The sequence below is a fragment of the Capricornis sumatraensis genome, chromosome 10 (assembly GCF_032405125.1).
Source record: "Capricornis sumatraensis isolate serow.1 chromosome 10, serow.2, whole genome shotgun sequence".
NCBI classification, from domain to species: domain Eukaryota; kingdom Metazoa; phylum Chordata; class Mammalia; order Artiodactyla; family Bovidae; genus Capricornis; species Capricornis sumatraensis.
The window spans coordinates 86,466,000-86,486,870 of record NC_091078.1 but is presented as its reverse complement, the minus strand read 5'-3'; the positions used below and the strand labels follow the sequence as shown (position 1 = coordinate 86,486,870).

At 38.2% G+C, this 20,871-nt stretch overlaps 1 protein-coding gene and 1 non-coding gene across 6 annotated transcripts in view; one reads left to right on the top strand and one right to left on the bottom strand.

Moving 5' to 3' along the window:
• The window catches only part of FHIT (fragile histidine triad diadenosine triphosphatase), a 1,113,572-nt gene that overhangs the window by 830,785 nt on the left and 261,916 nt on the right, over nucleotides 1-20,871 (bottom strand). For all 5 annotated transcript variants that reach the window (XR_011145481.1, XR_011145480.1, XM_068982552.1 and 2 more), the window contains exon 2: nucleotides 1,807-1,925. Coding sequence is in view for 3 of the 5 variants with exons in the window: in XM_068982552.1 (XP_068838653.1) it covers nucleotides 1,807-1,909 (103 nt within the window). In the remaining 2 variants the exon portion in view is untranslated. The remainder of the gene's footprint in view (nucleotides 1-1,806; nucleotides 1,926-20,871) is intronic.
• Nucleotides 8,731-8,803, top strand: TRNAC-ACA (transfer RNA cysteine (anticodon ACA)). The gene has a single exon. It is a non-coding gene; the product is annotated as a tRNA-Cys (tRNA).

Here is a 20,871-nt window from a genome sequence, read left to right as displayed (position 1 = left end):
ACAAAACTAGTCATCATTCACTAACTGCTCACTGTTCACTCTAAATATTTTCCTTGAAGCAGACACCTCTATTTCAGTTCAAATACATATATGACCCAGGTCTTACCCAGCACACTTTCAGAGGTGGTTAAAAAGACCATGAAAAATCAAGTTTCTTACCGTTAATATAGGAGTTAAAAAAAAAAATCAACGTTTATTCCATTATTAACCGTTTTTTAAAAAGTGCAGCTCTACAATCTCATATTCTGTCAGTCCGAAGCATTAAGATTTGTTCATCTAAATTCACATTTTCACCCCAAATTCCCTCAGTTCTTTGACAAAAGTCAATTAAAACTGACACCCAAAGAGAGATGGCATTTAAACATTATCCTTTTGACACAGGAATTAGACATTTTGCTTAAAAAAATATTCCTCAAAGGAAAAAGGCAACCACAGACTTGCAGCAAAATCAAATGAGAAAATAAAATGCCTGTGTTATTTCAAGAACTTCAAGGTCTTCTGGAGAAACTCAATATGAAAATGTGACACAACTTAAAAACTGTCATTTTATAGGAGCATCTTACATCCTTTTAGAGTTTTTACTTTAATAAACAGAAGATGAAATTTTCTGATCTTATATACTTATAAAATTAAATATTTTTATAAATTTAAAAGTTAAATATTAAGAAAAATATATATTATTTACTAGCTTATTGATATTATTATTTTTATAAATTTATGAAATTTATTTAGGTTAAAAGTTCAAATCAAGAAATTTGGGAGTCTACCACAAAAAACACAATTATCTTTTGCGGCATGTTTTATTAGTAGTTACATGGTCAAGAAAGAAGATGATTCATCAAGTTTTCAAGCATTTTCAAAAATCCCATTTAAAAAAATATAACTCACTCTTAGAAAAAATCTTGACACTCAGAATTACCGAGAAATTTATTTCAAAGTAGAAGCATGTCTCAATGTGGAAATGCTTATGATCTTAAAATAGAGCATTTCATAGTTTGTTGCCCTCTGCATAGTAAATTAAGTTGGGGTGGGGGTGGGGGAACAAAATTTTTGAAGAGTTAGTACAAATGTCATCCACATACAGTCACGAGTGATACTTTCAACAACATAAAAATAACTCTCCAGGGCATTTCACCAAATTCTCCCTTTCCCACCGCAAAGAAAAAAGCTTCTACTGAAATCGATGGTCAGAGGGAAATAAAATACCCAACACCACCAATGGCACCAGACAATGATCTAGAAGCTGGGATGTTTTCCAAGAGAAAATGCTATCTCAGACTCTAACATAAAATATATATATATATATATATTTTTGTAGTATATTTATGTGTTTGAATGCAATTAAAATTCACAGCTTGAATGATTTCCAAGAGGTAAAGAAACCAAGCCAGTCTCAAATCTTCATGTAACACCTTACTTCCACAACACAAGTGTGTCACCCAATCTCTTATCTTACTATTAAAGTGCACACTTGACACCTGAAAACAAAGTGCTAAGGATATTCACTGGATCCATTTTAGAAGCACCTATCTATTTACACAGCCACAACAATGAAAAGGTCATGCAAAAACTCACCTCCAAAGCCACAGTTGCTAAGCAACTCCTTTTCAGAAGTTCTGCAGCACTGATCAACCATATTACTGGTGCCACCAACTGGATTCAGAATAAATGTGAATATTGTCCTACCTGGTTTCTCCAAAGGGGGAGACAGGAGGATTCCTTGCTTACCTTTTTGGTCGAATACTAGAGGTTAATGGCTGTGTTCATTTCGTCTGTTTTCTCTCTTAAAAAAAAAAAAAAGGATACGTCCAGGTACCACAGGCTTCCTGTTCACCAGGGCAAAGGACATTTCTGTTTTGAGAAACACCACCGAGGGCTTGATGAGATGTTGGCCAAATCTGAATGACATTTCCTCAAATTGAAGTCTGGAAGAGAAGAGGATGTAGAAAATGGACATTCATCAAATTCCACTGAGAAACTCAGATCATACACAAATTTAAGGAAAGCAGAGTCTATTACTACAGATCCTTAGCTATCAAGAAGACATCATTTAAGCTGCCCCACAATTAATGTTCACTAAGATGTATGGATGTGAGAGTTGGACTGTGAAGAAAGCTGAGCACCGAAGAATTGATACTGTTGAACTGTGGTGATGCAGAAGACTCCTGAGAGTCCCTTGGACTGCAAGGAGATCCAACCAGTCCATTCTAAAGGAGATCAGTCCTGGGTGTTCACTGGAAGGACTGATGCTAAAGCTGAGACTCCAAAACTTTGACCACCGCATGCGAAAAGTTGACTCATTGGAAAATACCCTGATGCTGGGAGGAGTTGGGGGCAGGAGAAGAAGGGGATGACAGAGTTTGAGATGGCTGGATGGCATCACCAACTTGATGGACATGCGTTTAAGTAAACTCCGGGAGTTGGGAGGCCTGGCATGCTGAGATTCATGGGGTCGCAAAGAGCCGGACACGACTGAGCGACTGAACTGAAGATGTATTCGGGTAAGTCCTCTTAAAATATCCCACTCTCCCTACCAGCGCTGGATTTAGTGTTTTCAAGCAAAAGCTCACACACAGACAACAAGTCTTCTTAAATCCCTCTGCTCTTCAAGTAGCCACCTGAACTCAAATCCTCTAGGTCCCATCTGTCAGGTACTGTTTTTAACCATCTGTTTCATTTTTGCTAAGCTGAAAATGTTCATGGTTAAGCATTGACTATAAACCTTCTAACGCTTAAAGAGGTATCTCTGGGGTCTCTCTTTTCGCAAATGGTTTTATCTTTATCTAAAAGCAATTTATCAAAAGTACAAATGCTCTTTGACCTTGTGTACAATTACAAAAACATGTGTGTACTCCCAGAGAACTATTATAGCAAACTTTCAAAAATTAAGAGAAAAAAAATCTGAGGAAAAAGAAGAAGAAATAAAATAGAGTTCAAACTGAAAACGATTCCTGGTTGATGTAGAGGTAGTATGGAGCAAGACAGGTGACGTGTTTCATATCCTCCTTCCTGGGGGGCCACAGGCTGGGGTCGGCTAAGAAGATGGGGAAAAGCACGATTTGACACTTGACATCCAGGGTACCAAGGAATCATTTTTTTATGAGTCAATGTCTACACAGGACAGTTTCTCTCTGAATGAAAGAAAATACACATCCACCTTGGGAAACCACTGTGGCTTTCTAATTCAGGAACAACCCTACTACCAAACTGATGAAAACTGAATCCTCATGGGAAAACAGAAACAGCATTACAAAAAGGATGACATAAGAAAATGGAGGACTGGTTTATAAAGCATACCAATAAATGTCCAGTTGCTTAATGGCCCTAATGTTTTCAGTGACCCAGCAGTTAACAGAGGGCTATGCAAAATCCATCTAATTTGGAAGTACCCATATAGCCAGAATTTAACACATTTCAGGTACGAAGGGAGAGTATGGATAATTTGCCTCAATGTACAAATACTGCTTTCTAGAACATCAATAACCTGAGATATGCAGATGACACCACCCTTAAGGCAGAAAGAAAAGAGGAACAAAAGAGCCTCTTGATGAAAGTGTAAGAGGAGAGTTAAAAAGCTGGCTTAAAACTCAACATTCAAAAAATGAAGATCATGGCATCTGGTCCCATCACTTCATTGGCATATAGATGGAGAAATAATGGAAACAGTGGGAAACTTTATTTGGGGGGGCTCCAAAATCACTGCAGATGGTACCTGCAGCCGTGAAATTAAAAGATGCTTGCTCCCTGGAAGAAAAGCTATGACCAACCTAGACAGCATATTAAAAAGCAGAGATAAAGGTAAGTCTTTGTCAAAGTTATGGTTTTTCCAGTAGTCATGTATGGATGTGAGAGTTGGACTGTGAAGAAAGCTGAGTGCCAAAGAATGGATGCTTTTGAACTGTGGTGTTGGAGAAGACTCTTGAGAGTCCCTTGGACTGCAAGGAGATCCAACCAGTCCATCCTAAAGGAAATCAGCCATGAATATTCATTGGAAGGACTGATGCTAAAGCTGAAGCTCCAACACTTTGGCCACTTGATGTGAAGAACTGACTCATTGGAAAAGACCCTGATGTTGGGAAAGATTGAAAGCAGGAGGAGAAGGGGACAACAAAGGATAAGATGGTTGGATGGCATCACCAACTCAATGTACATGAGTTTGAGCAAACTCTGGGGGTTGGTGATGGATAGGAAAATCTGACATGCTGCAGTTCATGGGGTCACAAGGAGTGAAACGACTGAGCAATTGAACGGAGAATAAGTACAACTATCTCATAAAAATGAAAGGTCATTGTGAATACTGAAAATCATCTAACCCAGAGGTTTTCAAGGTGTGTTCCCTGGAGCAATAGTACCAACAGCACCTGGGGAAATTAGAAATGCAAATTCTTGAGTCCTACTACAAAGCTACCAAACTGGAAACTCTGGGAGAAGGGCCCAGAATTCTAAGCTTTAATAAGATATCTGGATAATTCAGTTCAGTTCAGTCGCTCAGTTGTGTCCGACTCTTTGCGACCCCATGAATCGCAGCACGCCAGGCCTCCCTGTCCATCACCATCTCCCGGAGTTCACTCAGACTCACGTCCATCGAGTCAGTGATGCCATCCAGCCATCTCATCCTCGGTCGTCCCCTTCTCCTCCTGCCCCCAATCCCGCCGAGCATCAGAGTCTTTTCCAATGAGTCAACTCTTTGCATGAGGTGGCCAAAGTACTGGAGCTTCAGCTGTAGCATCATTCCTTCCAAAGAAATCCCAGGGTTAATCTCCTTGCAGTCCAAGGGACCCTCAAGAGTCTTCTCCAACACCACAGTTCAAAAGCATGAATTATTCGGCGCTTAGCCTTCTTCACATACATGACCACAGGAAAAACCACAGCCTTGACTAGACGGACCTTAGTCAGCAAAGTAATGTCTCTGCTTTTGAATATACCATCTAGGTTGGTCATAACTTTCCTTCCAAGGAGTAAGCGTCTTTTAATTTCATGGCTGCAGTCACCATCTGCAGTGATTTTGGAGCCCCAAAAAATAAAGTCTGACACTGTTTCCACTGTTTCCCCATAAATTTCCCATGAAGTGATGGGACCAGATGCCATGATCTTCGTTTTCTGAATGTTGAGATTTAAGCCAACCTTTTCACTCTCCTCTTTCACTTTCATCAAGAGGCTTTTTAGCTCCTTTTCACTTTCTGCCTTAAGGGTGGTGGCATCTGCATATCTGAGGTTATTGATATTTCTCCCAGCAATCTTGATTCCAGCTTGTGCTTCTTCCAGTCCAGCGTTTCTCATGATGTACTCTGCATAGAAGTTAAATAAGCAGGGTGACAATATACAGCCTTGACGTACTCCTTTTCCTATTTGGAACCAGTCTGTTGTTCCATGTCCAGTTCTAACTGTTGCTTCCTGACCTGCATATAGGTTTCTCAAGAGGCAGGTTAGGTGGTCTGGTATTCCCATCTCTCTCAGAATTTTCCACAGTTTATTGTGATCCACACAGTCAAAGGCTTTGGCATAGTCAATAAAGCAGAAATAGATGTTTTTCTGGAACTCTCTTGCTTTTTCCATGATCCAGCAGATGTTGGCAATTGGATTTCTGGTTCCTCTGCCTTTTCTAATACCAGCTTGAACATCAGGGAGTTCACGGTTCACGTATTGCTGAAGCCTAGCTTGGAGAATTTTGAGCATTACTTTACTAGCATGTGAGATGAGTGCAATTGTGCGGTAGTTTGAGCATTCTTTTGCATTGCCTTTCTTTGGAATTGGAATGAAAACTGACCTTTTCCAGTCCTGTGGCCACTGCTGAGTTTTCCAAATTTGCTGGCATATTGAGTGCAGCACTTTCACAGCATTATCTTTCAGGATTGGAAACAGCTCAACTGGAATTCCATCACCTCCACTAGCTTTGTTCATAGTGATGCTTTCTAAGGCCCACTTGACTTCACATTCCAAGATGTCTGGCTCTAATGAGTGATCACAACATCATGATTATCTGGGTCATGAAGATCTTTTTTGTAGAGTTCTTCTGTGTATTCTTGCCACCTCTTCTTAATATCTTCTGCTTCTGTTAGGTCCATACCATTTCTGTCCTTTATCGAGCCCATCTTTGCATGAAATGTTCCCTTGGTATCTCTAATTTTCTTGAAGAGATCTCTAGTCTTTCCCATTCTGTTCTTTTCCTCTATTTCTTTGCATTGATCACTGAGGAAGCCTTTCTTATCTCTTCTTGCTATTCTTTGGAACTCTGCATTCACATGCTTATATCTTTCCTTTTCTCCTTGGCTTTTCGCCTCTCTTCTCTTCACAGCTATGTGTAAGGCCTCTCCAGACAACCATTTTGCTTTTTTGCATTTCTTTTCCATGGGGATGGACTTGATCCCTGTCTCCTCTACAATGTCACGAACCTCATTCCATAGCTCATCAGGCACTCTATCTATCAGATCTAGGCCCTTAAATCTATTTCTCACTTCCACTGTATAATCATAAGGGATTTGATTCAGGTCATACCTGAATGGTCTAGCGGTTTTCCCTACTTTCTTCAATTTGAGTCTGAATTTGGTAATAAGGAGTTCATGATCTAAGCCACAGTCAGCTCCTGGTCTTGTTTTTGTTGACTGTATAGAGCTTTCCATTTTTGGCTGCAAAGAATATAATCAATCTGATTTCAGTGTTGACCATCTGGTGATGTCCATGTGTAGAGTCTTCTCTTGTGTTGTTGGAAGAGGTGTTTGCTAGGACCAATGCATTCTCTTGGCAAAACTATTAGTCTTTGCCCTGCTTCATTCTGCATTCCAAGGCCAAATTTGCCTGTTACTCCAGGTGTTTCTTGACTTTCTACTTTTGCATTCCAGTCCCCTGTAATGAAAAGGACATCTTTTTTGGGTGTTACTTCTAAAAGGTCTTGTAGGTCTTCATAAACCCGTTCAACTTCAGCTTCTTCAGTGTTACTGGTTGGGGCATAGGCTTGGATTACCGTGATATTGAATGGTTTGCCTTGAAGATGAACAGAGATCATTCTGTCGTTTTTGAGATTGCATCCAAGTACTGCATTTCGGACTCTTTTGTTGACCATGATGGCTACTCCATTTCTTCTGAGGGATTCCTGCCTGCAGTAGTAGATATAATGGTCATCTGAGTTAAATTCAGCCATTCCAGTCCATTTTAGTTCGCTGATTCCTAGAATGTCGACGTTCAGTCTTGCCATCTCGTTTGACCACTTCCAATTTGCCTTGATTCATGGACCTGACATTCCAGGTTCCTATGCAATATTGCTCTTTACAGCATCGGATCTTGCTTCTATCACCAGTCACATCCACAACTGGGTATTGTTTTTGCTTTGGCTCCATCCCTTCATTCTTTCTGGAGTTATTTCTCCACTAATCTCCAGTAGCATATTGGGCACCTAATGACCTGGGGAGTTCCCTTTTTTGGTATCCTATCGTTTTGCCTTTTCATACTGTTCATGGATGATTCAGAACCACTGGTTAAACCCAACTATTCTCCCAATCTTTTCCTACAAAATATTTGCCAGGTAGCTGGCTAGCCTGTGCTCAAATATACACAGTGATATGAAATTCACTAACCAATCCTTTTCAGATAACCAGCTTCAGCAATTACATAGTTGCCCTTTGTATCAAGTTCACCTTTCATCATGGATTTATGGTTTGATGGATCATATAAAACAAGTTTCATGCAAGTGGAAGTGCTTTAGATATTGGAAGTTAACCTGTGTTTTTCATTTCCCCCAGTTTTTCTAGAATGAGCATGCAATTCAATTCAATCATTCTTCAAACAGCATTGATTCAAGTTCCCTAAGTTACCTGTGTATTTTTGCTCCCTTAGCATCCATTTTCCGTGGTTCTGGTCATATCACTGTAATTTCTGTTTGGGTAGTATCCCACCATATTCCGTATGTTGGGTTCTTCCTACTGCCTTGTTCTAGGGATGGGAAAGTGACCCAGGCACCCTTAGTCCTTTGTTACATGACTGATTCAGGGGTGCTCACAGGAGAAAAACTGAACCAGCCAAAGAAAGGATATTCATGAGAGGATGACTGCTCATACTATGGGCAGAGTGCTTTCTTTCTGCTTAGTTGCTGTGAACTTGAAAGAGCTAAAGAATACCCTAGAAAGAGTCTGCCTCTTATCAGAGCCAACACTGAAGCCAGGAAAACCGAAATACAGAGAGAGACCCATACCTGATGACACTGGTTGAGCATCTGAACAGTTCTGAAAGGACTAACATCCGTGGACATTGTTCCCTCTAATGAATAATTTTACAGAGTTGACTTAAGCATACGCTTGAGTTGATGAGCTACTATTGCCAATCCATCAAAGACTCTCTTCTGATTTTCATTTTTCTTATTTTCACTTCATCCTCTATACCCAAACTCATTCCTTCCTTTCCCAGCCTGGGGCTTCATTTTTTTTTTTTTTTTTTTTTTTACTAAATATAATGCTATATTTTTAAGCTTCACCGTATTTTTTTTTTTTAATAAATACATGGTAAAGAGTCTGCCTGCAATGCAGGAGACCCAGGTTTCATCCCTGAGCCTGGAAGATCTCTGGTAGAAGGAAATGGCAACCCGCTCCAGTATTCTTGCCTGGAGAATCCCATGGACAGAAAAGCCTGGTGAGCCCCCAGCTATGGGGTCAGAAAGAGTCGGACACGACTGAGCAACTAACTAATGCCTTATTTATAAGCTCCACTGTATTTTTCATAAATACTTTGTGTCAAAGGACTTCCCTGGTGGCTCAGATGGTAAAGCATCTGCCTACAATGCAGAAGACCCAGGTTCAAACCCTGGGTCAGGAAGATCCCCTGGAGAAGGAAATGGCAACCCACTCCAGTACTCTTGCCTGGAAAATCCCATGGACGGAGGAGCATGGTATGCTTCAGTCCATGGGGTCGCAAAGAGTCGGACACAACTGAGCGACTTCACTTATGTGTCAAAATCCTGTAGTTTTAAAATTTGTATAGAAGTTGTGTCATGCTTTAAATCTGTCTTTCTCTCAATGCTGTTTTAGAGAATGTTATAAGTAGATGTAATTCCCTCTCTAACCGCTTCTTCTCTCATTGCACCCCGCTGTCATTTTCCTTTTCTGTTCTTTTAGTGCAGAAGAACTAGCTTTCTCAGTCTTTCACCACAAATAGCACTGAGATAATCATACTTCCATATATTTCTGTGGGCATCTATGCTAGTCCCATTATTGGGTTTTAGGTTATATAGATACTTGTAACCTTAAAAACATTATGGATCATTTTGCATTCGTAGAAGCAATGTATGAAGATTTCTATCTTCCCACACCCTTGTCAATGCTTGAGAGTACCTGATTTCCAAGGTTTTACTTCTATGATAGGCAAAAAGGCATTTTTGAATTTTAATTAGCTAGTCTCCAATGTGAATTTGCCTGCCAATGTAGGAAACACAGGTGTGATCCCTGGGTCGGGAAGATTCTCTGGAAGAGGAAATGGCAACTCACTCCGGTAATCTTGCCTGGACAAGCCCATGTACAGAGGAGCCCGGTGGGCTAGGGGTCACAAAGAGTCTGACACGACTGAGCAGCCTGCACACACACAGTGCAATCTGTGTATGTGTGTATTTCTCTTCGTATGAATCACCAATTCATACTTCTCCCTCTTTTGTCTTGGTTTCTTCCCTCCTATTTTCTGATTTCTTGAGTCCCTTGTGTGTTTAAATATTAATCTTAGTGTATTAAACATGACAGTTGTATTTTCACCATCTGTTAGTTTTTCGATCACAGACTCCATTGAACGAAAGCATTTGTCTTGATGTATTCCTCAACTTTCTTCTCGTGGTTTGTGCTCTGTGAATATTTCACAACAAACCATTTTCTACTGGTTTAAGATTACAAAAATGTATTCTTAAATTTTCATCTACTAGCTTTATATGTTCACTTTTAACAGTTAGGTGTTTAATCTGCTTGGAGCTGTTTCTGAAGTACAGAAATGGTTTCATTTTTCTCTTTTTGTGCATCAACTTTCCCAGCACCAACTGCTGGAAATGATTACACTGAGTTCCCCTATGTACATAGGAGTGAGTCGAGACTTTATTATAGCCTTTTCTATGATAGATGCTAGAGAACAGGAGGAGACATTTTTTCTCTGAAGAGCCAGGTTCGGGCTATCTTGTCAGCATGAAAGTAGCCACAGACAATAAATAAAGGAATGGATGTGGCTGTGTCCCAATAAAACTTTATTTTTAAGAACAGAAGGCAGGCTGCATTTGGCATATGGACTGTAGTTTGTCAACTTCTGCTATATATATATTAATGCCTTGCAAAGAGAAGGTCCTTCTTTATCTCTTATTTATTCTCTTATATAAATATTAGATTCAATTATACCTCTTCAAAACAACTCTTGTTCAGGCATTGATTAGAATTACAATGAGTTTAAATTTTTTTGGAAGAAATACAATATCTTCACAATATTCAATCTATTTATTATAAATGCTGCATTTATGGTCTATAATTCTATAATAAAACCCTTGTAATAGGGTTTTAAATTTCCCTTATATGTTTTACGAATTCTTTCTTAGATTTATTCCTAGATAGCTTTTCGTTTATGTCAGTATTATAAATGGTATCTTATCATAGTTTATAACTGGTTACTCCCAATACAGACAAAAGCTGTTGATTTATTTATGTTGCTCTTATGAGCTGGCAACCTAGCTGAATACTTCTATTGCTAGCAGTTTCTGCTGATTCTCTTTGGTTTTCTAAATAAATGATTGTATTATAAATAATAGTTATATCTTTCCATTATTCCACTGGTATCGATTTGTCTTACTACATTGGTCAGGTATCTGGTAATATGTTGATAAACAGCAGCAACACACGTGTTCCTGTCTTGTTCCCAATCTTAAGAATGAGTTTAAACTTTTGTCTTTTTCCATTAAAAATGACATTTGCTATAGAGTCTAAGGATAAAGCCTTTATTAAGCTAAAAAAATTTTCCTGTTTCAAGTTTGGTAAGAGCTGCTTCTATTTGAAAAAGAAAAAACTTTATTAAATGCTTTTTATCAGTGATCATGCAATTTCTCATTCTTTGCTATTAATGTGGTAAATTACAGTAAAAGATTTTTTAAAGCACTGAAACATCCTTTCACTGTTATGATTAATTCAACTTAGTCTCAATGTACTATTAGTATTTTTTAATACATGACTAGATTTGAATTATTTGTGTTTTTAATGTGATAAGTGAATCTGGTCAATATTTTTTACTTGCTTTTTGTTTTCAAAATTAAACTTAATAGGTTAGCTTTTATTCTTTGTTCTATAAGAAGTTGTGCAAACAAAAATTTTCTGTTTCATAAGAGTTAAATAGAATTCACTGGTCAAACTGTCTGGGCCTCTTTTTATATTGCAAGGAAGATTAAGTTTTGATAATCATTACATACAATTTATTTAATGGTTGTTAATTTTTTCTTCCATCAGTTTTTTTTAGCCATACATCCTTTTCATGTAAATGTTCATCTGTACTGGTAAAAATGTACATCCTTTTTAACAGTATTATATATAATTTATGAAATTTTTCAGAGGACTATATTTTGGTTCTTTGCTTTTATTAATTTTCTCTGCCCCTTATTTTCTGTATTTATATTTGTTTCCCTTTTTTTCTTTGTTTTCTTCAGGTTACCATGTTACAGTGTTTTTCTAATTTTTTGTGTCATACATTGAGCTTATAGAGTTGCAGACTTTCTAGTTTTTTCTTGAGTAACAAAAGCTACATATTGCCATCAAAGAACTCCATTAGCTAGCTATCTCAGTTTTTGAACTACTGTGCTTTTATTATCATTCAGCTTTAAAATTCTGCTATTCTTGTTATCTTTTCCTATTTAACCTGAGGGTTATTTCATAGTATGTCTTTTCATTTCAAACATGTGGAACACTTTTGCTATCTTACTGTTAATAATGACTGATTTTAAAGCACTGTAGTTAGAGAAAAGAACCTCTATACTGTTGATTTGGTCGAATGTGAGGCTTCCTTCTTGATGCATTAAAATTTGAAGCCTGTGCCTAGTCCACACGCCCTCCAAGATAAAACATATTCTGCGTTTGTTGAGTAAGAAGTTCTACATACATGGTAGAGCAAATCATTGCTTGTTTTCCACATCTTCCTCTGCTTACTTTTTGTCTCATCTCATCAGTTTCTGAAAACACTCTATTAGATTTTCTAACAAGAACTGCTTAATCAATGTCACACGCCAGAAATTACTGTTTTCTACATTATGGCATGGGCATATGTCCCTGCTTAATTTATTCCCTTCATCTGTTGTTCCTTTTTCTTTTTCTCTGTATCTGACAAGCGTAAATTTTTCCATCCCCTTATCTTCCACCTGTGTCCTTTTAAATTTTTTTAATAAACATGGCATTTTGTTTTCTATACATTGGACAATCTGTCTTGATTAGTTTAACCTCCGTACTGGTTTATCTTTTTCTTTTTTTCTTCTCCCCCTACATTTCACAGGGTAAATCAAGCTTTTTCCTATGTTACAAAAATGACACATTCTATTTTGTTTCAATACTATTATTCTCAACTTATTACAGTCTGTACTAATGCTCAGTTTCCTCATCAATACCTAAAAGCAGACCAGCATCTCTGTCCTTAGCATATACTTAACCACCCTGGATCTCTTTCAGATCTCATCCCCCATCTTCCCCTTACCCGTTTTCTGATGTTTTAAAATAACATGATGATACGGAATAATAAAGAAAGTTGCATTTTGCACAAAAAAATAAATAAATAAAATAACATGATGTTATAATTTCAAATAGTTACTGATATGCTGGTTTTGTTTTTTGGCCACTGCTTACTCTAGGGATCATAATTTTCATGTATCTTATTTTCAAAGGCCCACAGACATTCCCTTACACCAGGCAGCAGTGGGCTCAGCACTGCTTCCTCTTGTAAATTTTAGCTCCCTCTTTGGTTGTTGTCCCGCATGCCTTTTTTCAAAGCTCAACTATGCTTTCGAGTAAATATTTGTATATTTTATGTACTATTCCAAATTAATTTTTTTAGGGAACAATTTTCCAATATCTACCCTATAATATTCATAGAGACAAGTTGCCACTGCAGTCTTCTGTGTTCTGTTCATATAAAGACAAGTCATTGATTCAGGGCCCCCTCCAACCCAGGATAACCTCATCTTAACTAATTATATCTGCAAAAATCCTATTTTCAAATAAGATAGTTCTGAGGTTCCTTTCAGTGATGGTATTATTCATCCCACTACAGACAACTTTGCTGACTTCTACCGTTTGGTCTATTAACCTTTTCCACAGAAGGTCTTTTGTTTTAGTGGATGCTTTCTATTCTTGGTTGCTATTTTTTCCAAATATTCCTTGACCTCAGGTTACTTCTCTGCCTTTCAGGGATTCTATCTGTTGGGGTTCTGGAAGGCCACCCCGAAGTGTGCCTCAACAGTATATTGCTCATTCTATATCAAAGCTACTTAAGCAACAGCCAATGCAAGAGGGACACTCTGACCCTCCCCATCTGCCTCCCTGGAAGCAGGAAGTAAATCTCCCCTGTGCAAGGCGCCTTCCTGGCATTTGGAGGTAGAACTCCCTTATCTCCAGAGATAGGGAATTCAGGCCAAGAGTCTATATGAACAAACCTTGTTACTTCTTTAATTCACTAAGGCAAGTCTAAACTGTTTTGATTCTTCACAGATTGAACGCCCCAAACCTGTTTATTTGCCTTGTCAATTCCTCACACATTTGTCTAAAAATTATAAAAGCTGTCTGCTTTGGCCGCTTCTTAGTTCCTAGACGACCATGCGCATGAATAAATTTTTTTTTTTCCTCCTGTTAGCTCTCTGGTGTCACTTGTATCATGAGTCCAGCCACCAGAATTCAAGAGGGGTAGAAGGAAATTTTTCCCTCTCCAACATATCTAACACCTCTATTCCTTCTCCCTCTCAAGTCTTTCTTCAGTTTTCTCATATATTTTTTTCTTCCTGATGTCTTTTGGGAGATGGCCTCAATCCATCTGACTGCTGATGAGTATCAGCACGAACATAAGTCTTCCAGGATGCTCGTCCCTAGTGCTCATGTTAGGTTTAATTATGACCCATCTCTGCTCTACTCGGGGCTACCTTGCCTCTCACTTGCCTCCTTTTCAGCTATCACTCTTGCCAAAGAGCTCATTTATTTCTACTTCTCTTTTTTTCATGAGTTTAGCTTGCCAACAATTTGAAATGTTAATTGCTCTCTTCACTATTTCTTCCTTTTTGGTACATCCAGACAATTCACAAACTACCCATTGTTAAGAGGAAGCATCACGAGGTGGAATGAGTGTCCAAAGTCCATAAACTAGAGTCTTGGTTCCACCCCTCCCTGATCCTCAGTGATTCACTGAACTTCTCACTCTCAAGTATATCATCTGAAAGTAATAGATGACAGATACGATACAGCCCTGGAGAAGGACATGGCAACCCACTCCAGTACTCTTGCCTGAAGAATCCCATGGACAGAGAAGCCTGGCAGGCTACAGTCCATGGGGTCACAAGAGTCAGACATGACTTGGGGACTAAACAACCACCACTATATAGCACGGGGAACTGATATCAGGCAATAACCTATAATGGAAAAGAATCTGAAAAGAAATGTGTGTGTTTGTGTATACATGTAGAACTGAATCACTTTGCTGTATAGTAGAAACACAAACATTGTAAATTACCTCTACTTTTATAAAATTAAAAAAAAGTAATGGATGACAGAGCACATCTCACTATGTCTGTCACATGACATAGGCAGCCCCGAATGGTAATATTTTTATATTTCCTTGCTCAAATCCAATTCTGCTTCTTCTTGAACTGTGGTAAATTCTGCCCACTTGCAATACTAGCAGACATGCTTCCTCAAGTTTTAATTTCAGTGGAGAAGAAAAATACTTCAGTAACTATAAACAGAACAAAGGTAGAAAAGAATAAGAGCCAATATTGTGTGATGGGAAGATTCCTACATCTCCAGAATCTGAAACTGTCTGCAATTCTGAGATAAATATTAAATACTTCCCTCTCATATGAAAAGTACAGAAAGCAATTTATTTTGCAGTAAAGTAAAATTGCTGAATCTTTTTTAAAACCAAGCACGATGGCTGAATGTACCATATTTTGTGAAATTCTCAGAGAAAAATCATCTCCTGAGATCTATTTCTTAATAAATGTGAAGAAGCTAACTTCTGGCATCCAGAGAACCAAGAACTGTGTCAGGGACCTCAGTGTAAGGCTTAGGACCTTAGTCTTACTTGTGGTCTTAGCTAAGACCGAAATAGAAGGGACCAGGTTCACTCCAGAAAGTAACTGAGGCCTGCATGTGTCTCTATATAAATAATGACAGATGTAAATATGTTAAAACTCAAATATTTTTAGCCAATTAATTTTTAGATTTTTATTTCTTAGTAACAAGTCATTTTGAACTGAAAATAATGCAACTTTCAGGTATTTAATGAATCTCCGTTTCCCATCATTTCAGCTACAAAATCTATCTGCACCCTCTCTTGACCTCTCCACCTTTTATAACCAATCTCTACCCCTCTATCTCCCATAATTTTTACCAGCTAGTAGCATCATATTATTTTTAGAACATCATCTTCAAAATTTAGTCAACAGAAAGGAAGTAATGAAAAGCTCTCTACTATTCACATTTAATTTTGTGATTCAGTGAATCTGATCAGTCACCTCTTCCGTAGGGCTAGGTAGGTGACGCAACATGGAGTGGAAAAAGTTTCAACAGCCACAAAAGCAAATGCCTCAGAATGTGAAATTTCCCCCGTTGACAGCAGGAGATGACAATGGCTCACTTTAGAGTAGATCGGGTTTCTTCCTGATTTGCCAACAAATGTTATATTCATGTCCAACTAAAATAAGTATCACAGACTTCTAATACTGTCTCGGAAAAAAAAAAGTCAACCCTAGGATGCAACGAGAGTTTGTAAAACAAAGTGAAATCAGAAAGATAAAGGCAAATGCCATATGATACCACTTATAAGTCGAATCTAAAACGTGGCACAAATGAACCTATCTATGAAACAGAAACAGACTCACAGCCTGGTGGTTGCCACGGGGACAGTGGTATGGGAGTGAAGGACTGAGTTTGGGGTTAGCAGATATGAACTATTAAGTACAGAATGGATAAACAGCAAGGTTCTACTCCACAGCACAGGGAATATACTCAATATCCTGTGATAAAACATAATGGAAAAGAATATTTTAAAAAAGAATGCCTATACATTTAAAACTGAGTCACTTTTCTGTATGGCAGAGAGAAGCCACAACATTGTAAATCAACTGTACTTGGAAAAAAAAAAAAAAACAGAAAATAAAAATCAATCCTAGAGTTTTGAACATAGAAGGACCAAAAAGATTATTTAGATCCAGTCCTCTCATTTTAGAGATGCTGAGTAAGTCTAGCAAGTGGCTGACTCAAAGTCATTCGGATCCTTATTGGATCCCCTTTAGAGGGCCCAATTGTTTACAGACGACACTTCAAGAATTTCTCAAACTTGGTACTTTAGGACTTCAGAAACTCCACTTTCAGAAAGGCTGAATTAAAGTTAACCATCACTTTAGGGGATTCCTTGGTGAGAAAACCACACAATGATACCCTCTTCTTATATATAAGATAGTCAACTGGTGATCCAGAATATATGTCTGTTACTTTCAAATTATTTCACTAAATGGAGAACCCAAAATATAAACTCCTTTTTGAGAATGTGAATCTTCAAGACTCAACAATTCAACTTTGAGAAACTCAGGACTTCAGCAAATGACCTAAAAGGCCAAGCTCATCAGGATGTGAAGTCCTAACCAACAGACCATTATTCCATGATTATCTTTCCCTACAGTAAATGATTTCTTTGGGACAAATGAAACGTGAAACTATTTCCATAAGCAACATAGCAGACTGGCTACTCAAAGTGTGGTCTGCTAGTCAACATCTGTGTTACCTGAGAGTTGTTACAAATGCATATACCCACCCCAAATCTAGTGCGTCAATCTGTATTTCAACAAGCTTCCCAGCTGTGTTATACGCACATTCAAGTATTTCCCCAAGCACTAGTTCCAAAACTAGGTTTACTGAAATTATCTTGAGAGCTTTCTAAAACAATAGATTTTTGAACAATAGATATCTCTATCGTAGCCCAACCCTCTAGCAGAACCTCTAGGATGCTGAGGTTAAAAAAACACAGCTCAAGGATCAGCCTGTGAAACAGTGGTAACAATAATATCTCTTCTCAAGGACACACATAAAGCACTTAATAAATATTCAGTAAATGCTGGTCATTGTATTAATGTTAGCATTTTACCCTGGCATAAAGTAATAGCCAATTTTGTTCAATAAACAATTGTTACTTGTCAACTAACAAGTCAGATAATGGTAAGTTGCATGGAATAGTGCTTTTTATATACAGGATACATAATTTTTAGTTAAGCAAAATTTTTTAAAAATTGGCACTACACTACCATTGGATGATTGCTAACACCTTTCTATAGTAGAGACAGAGCAATGTCGATTAAAACGTAGCATGTGATTCAAGAGTAGATGGAACAACTAACAGTTACTCCTTATTTCATCATTCTAGAAATTTCTTTATAACAACTTAATCTCCTGAAAACCCTATGAGGAAGGTCCTTCATAAATCAACATTCATGCATCTCTTTGATTACTTCTCATGTATCAGTTCCTACATTTCAGAATCACTGTCTTCAAAGGATAGTGACCTTTCAAGGCTATTGATACGTACTGCCAAATATCTCTCAGGAAATGTTTCTATAAATCTACGTTCAAAAGTAATACAGGGAGAAGGGCCATTTTCCCATAATTTTGTCAACACTGGGCATTCTGATTCCACAAACCCCTAATAACAATTGCTATTACTTAAAAATATCTTGTAGTGTAGTTAGAAATGACTTCTAAGTATTCTAGCTAAACAATCTGCTATGAAAACTGACATCTCCTAGGCAATCAAGAAGCCAGACATAATGAAAAGGAAATATTGTTCTTTTGGTTTAAAGAATGAAAAAGTTGTATTGGAACTTGGTTTATTCCATAATGGAATAATATGTGTATTTTTACCTTGAAAAATAAACATTATTCGATAATGGCTGGGAGTGGCAAGATCTACTTTAAAAATAATCTGGGAGAATGGCATTGAAACATGTATACTATCATGTAAGAAACGAAGTGCAAGTCTATGTTCAATACAGGATACAGGATGCTTGGGGCTGGTGCATGGGGATGATCCATAGAGATGATATGGGGTGGGAGATGGGAGGGGTGTTCAGGATTGGGAGCTTGTATACACCCATGGTGGATTCATGTCAATGTATGGCAAAACCAATACAGTATTGTAAAGTAAAATAAATAAAAAAATAAAAAAATAAACAAACAAACAAAATCTATTTTTATATCCTGACATGATTCCACAAATAGCAGGAATCTAAACCAATCCTAGAAGGCATGACCAATCCTTTTGGGTGGTCATTAGAAGAAGTCTACTGCAAATAACTTCAGACACTTCTACCAACAAGTAAGTTCTATTTCAATGCATTTCATTAAGAAAGGAAGCTCAACTGTTAAGCAAAAATGTAAATACATTTAAAAGCTACTGGCTAATGGATGCTAAGACTAAACTGAACAGGAAAAATGCCTTGTCATCTGAGGAACAACAGCCTTTCTGCTGGCCAGGCTCTCAAACACATTTTACTGATGACTTGAAAAGCAATCAAGGTGTATAAATGGATAGCTGGAGATAAACATTTAGATTTTTTTATTTGAAAGAGATTTGTAACACTTTATTTAAAGGCTGCCTGGTTGCAGAAGCCTGCCATAGTCCTGTGGATGTTGTTGTTTAGTCGCTCAGTTGTGTCCAACCCTTGCAGCTCCTGGGCTGTAGCCTTCCAGGCTCCTCTATCCATGGGATTTCCCAAGCAAGAATACTGGAGTGGGTTGCCATTTCCTTCTCCAAACATTTAGGTTTAGATGATTGATGAAACACTGTAGGCTTACAGGCAAACATCAAAATTCCACAGGAGACAGCCTAAGAACATCCCACAAGAAGAACAAAAAGAAATAGAAAAACAGCTTAAAGTGTCTCAGGATTCAAGCAAACAAAAGTAACATTTTAACACAAAGAAAAAAAAAAACAAATTTAGTAAAATGTATTAATTCATCAACCCATGGTGTCACTAAAGACAAATTTTCAATTGTTAGCAAGTCAAAAAAAACCCACCAAACAAACAACTGAAGCTCAGCTATTTATAAATAGAAAACACAGAGATATTTCAAAATGCCAACTACTACTTCAATCTCTCACTTCATCAGCTACTCCCCTCCCCCCATCACTTTAATGTTTTCTCATTTCTCACTCTCACTGGTTCCTTCCCCTTCTCCAACAAATATCTTCAGGGACTGATTACACTGAAATACTCTTTTCTTGAATTGGTTGGTCCCTAAACTGTAATCACTAATTTATTCATTCAAGAAACACTACACACTTGCCATATTCCAGGTACTATTCTCCTGGTAACCGTGGCAGCCCTGACACTAATCGAGCACTCTCGGGGTAGGGTGAAGAGGAACCGTAAGTGGTGGAGACCACAAATCAGTCTGCAAAGCAAAACCGTTTCTGACTGTGAAGGAAATAATCAAGAGCAAAAATAGGTAGAGAATTGGAGGGGGCGGAAGGGACTGGTTCAGTGCAGATGGAAAAGAGAAGGTAACATCTGGCCTGAAACTTGAATGAGGAACAGTCTGCTATGTCCCTCTGGGGACAGAAGTTTCCTGATGGAAGAAACAGCAAGTGCCAATGAAAGAATGAGCTCAGGGTCTGGGAGGAATGGAAGGAACAGTGGGGTGATGGAATCTGAGAACAGAAAGCAAGACAAAGAGGTGAGGAGATGGGCTTGAAAGGTGGACAGGGACCAGACCAGGCAGGGCCTAGACTGGTGTTCCAGGGAGTGAGTGATGAGAAATTTATGAAGAAGATTTAAGCTATAGTGTGTTCAGTTTTCAAATTTCAATTGAAAAAAAAGATATTTACTATTGTACATTAAAGTCATCTCAGGAGTTAATAAAAGATCCCCATACTCCAGTATCTTTTCGCAAGATTTTTAACCATTGAGATACAATTCGTATATCTTAAAGTTAACCAATTAAAACTGTATAGTCCAGCGGTTTTCAGTATTTTCAAAGTTTTCCGATTATCACCATCTAGTTTCTGAATATTTTCATCATTCCCAACAGAAACCTCATGTAGTTAATCCACACCTGCGCCTCTCTGAAGGCCCTGGAAAACATCATTCTGTCTCTCTGAACCTGCCTGGTCTTCCCTAGTGCTGCAGTGGTAGAGAAGCTGCCTGCCAGTGCAGGAGATCCAGGTTTGATCCCTGGGAGTAGGAAAGGGCAACCCCCTTTAGTATTCTCGCCTGGAAAATTCCATGGACAGAGGAACCTGGTGGGCCACAGTCCATGAGGTTGCAGAGAGCCAGATACGAATGAAGCGCATACACACGGACTGGCCTATTCTAAACATCCCACATAACAGAATCCCTTTTGTGTCTGGTTTCTTTCACTCCACAGAATGTTTCCAATGTTCATCCATGTAGCATTTTTCAGTAGTTGATCCCTTTTAAAGACTGAATAATATCCTATTTCAAGTATATTCTACATGTTTTTAGCCCATTACTCAGTTTAGGACATTTAGGTTGTTTCTGCTCTTGGGCTATGATGAACAGTGTTCCTATGAGTATTCAGGTGCAAGTTTTTATGTGGATCTCTGTTTTCAGTTCTCTTAAGGTGGTGGCGGTTTAGTCGCTAAGTCGCGTCTGACTCTTGCAACCCCATGGACTGT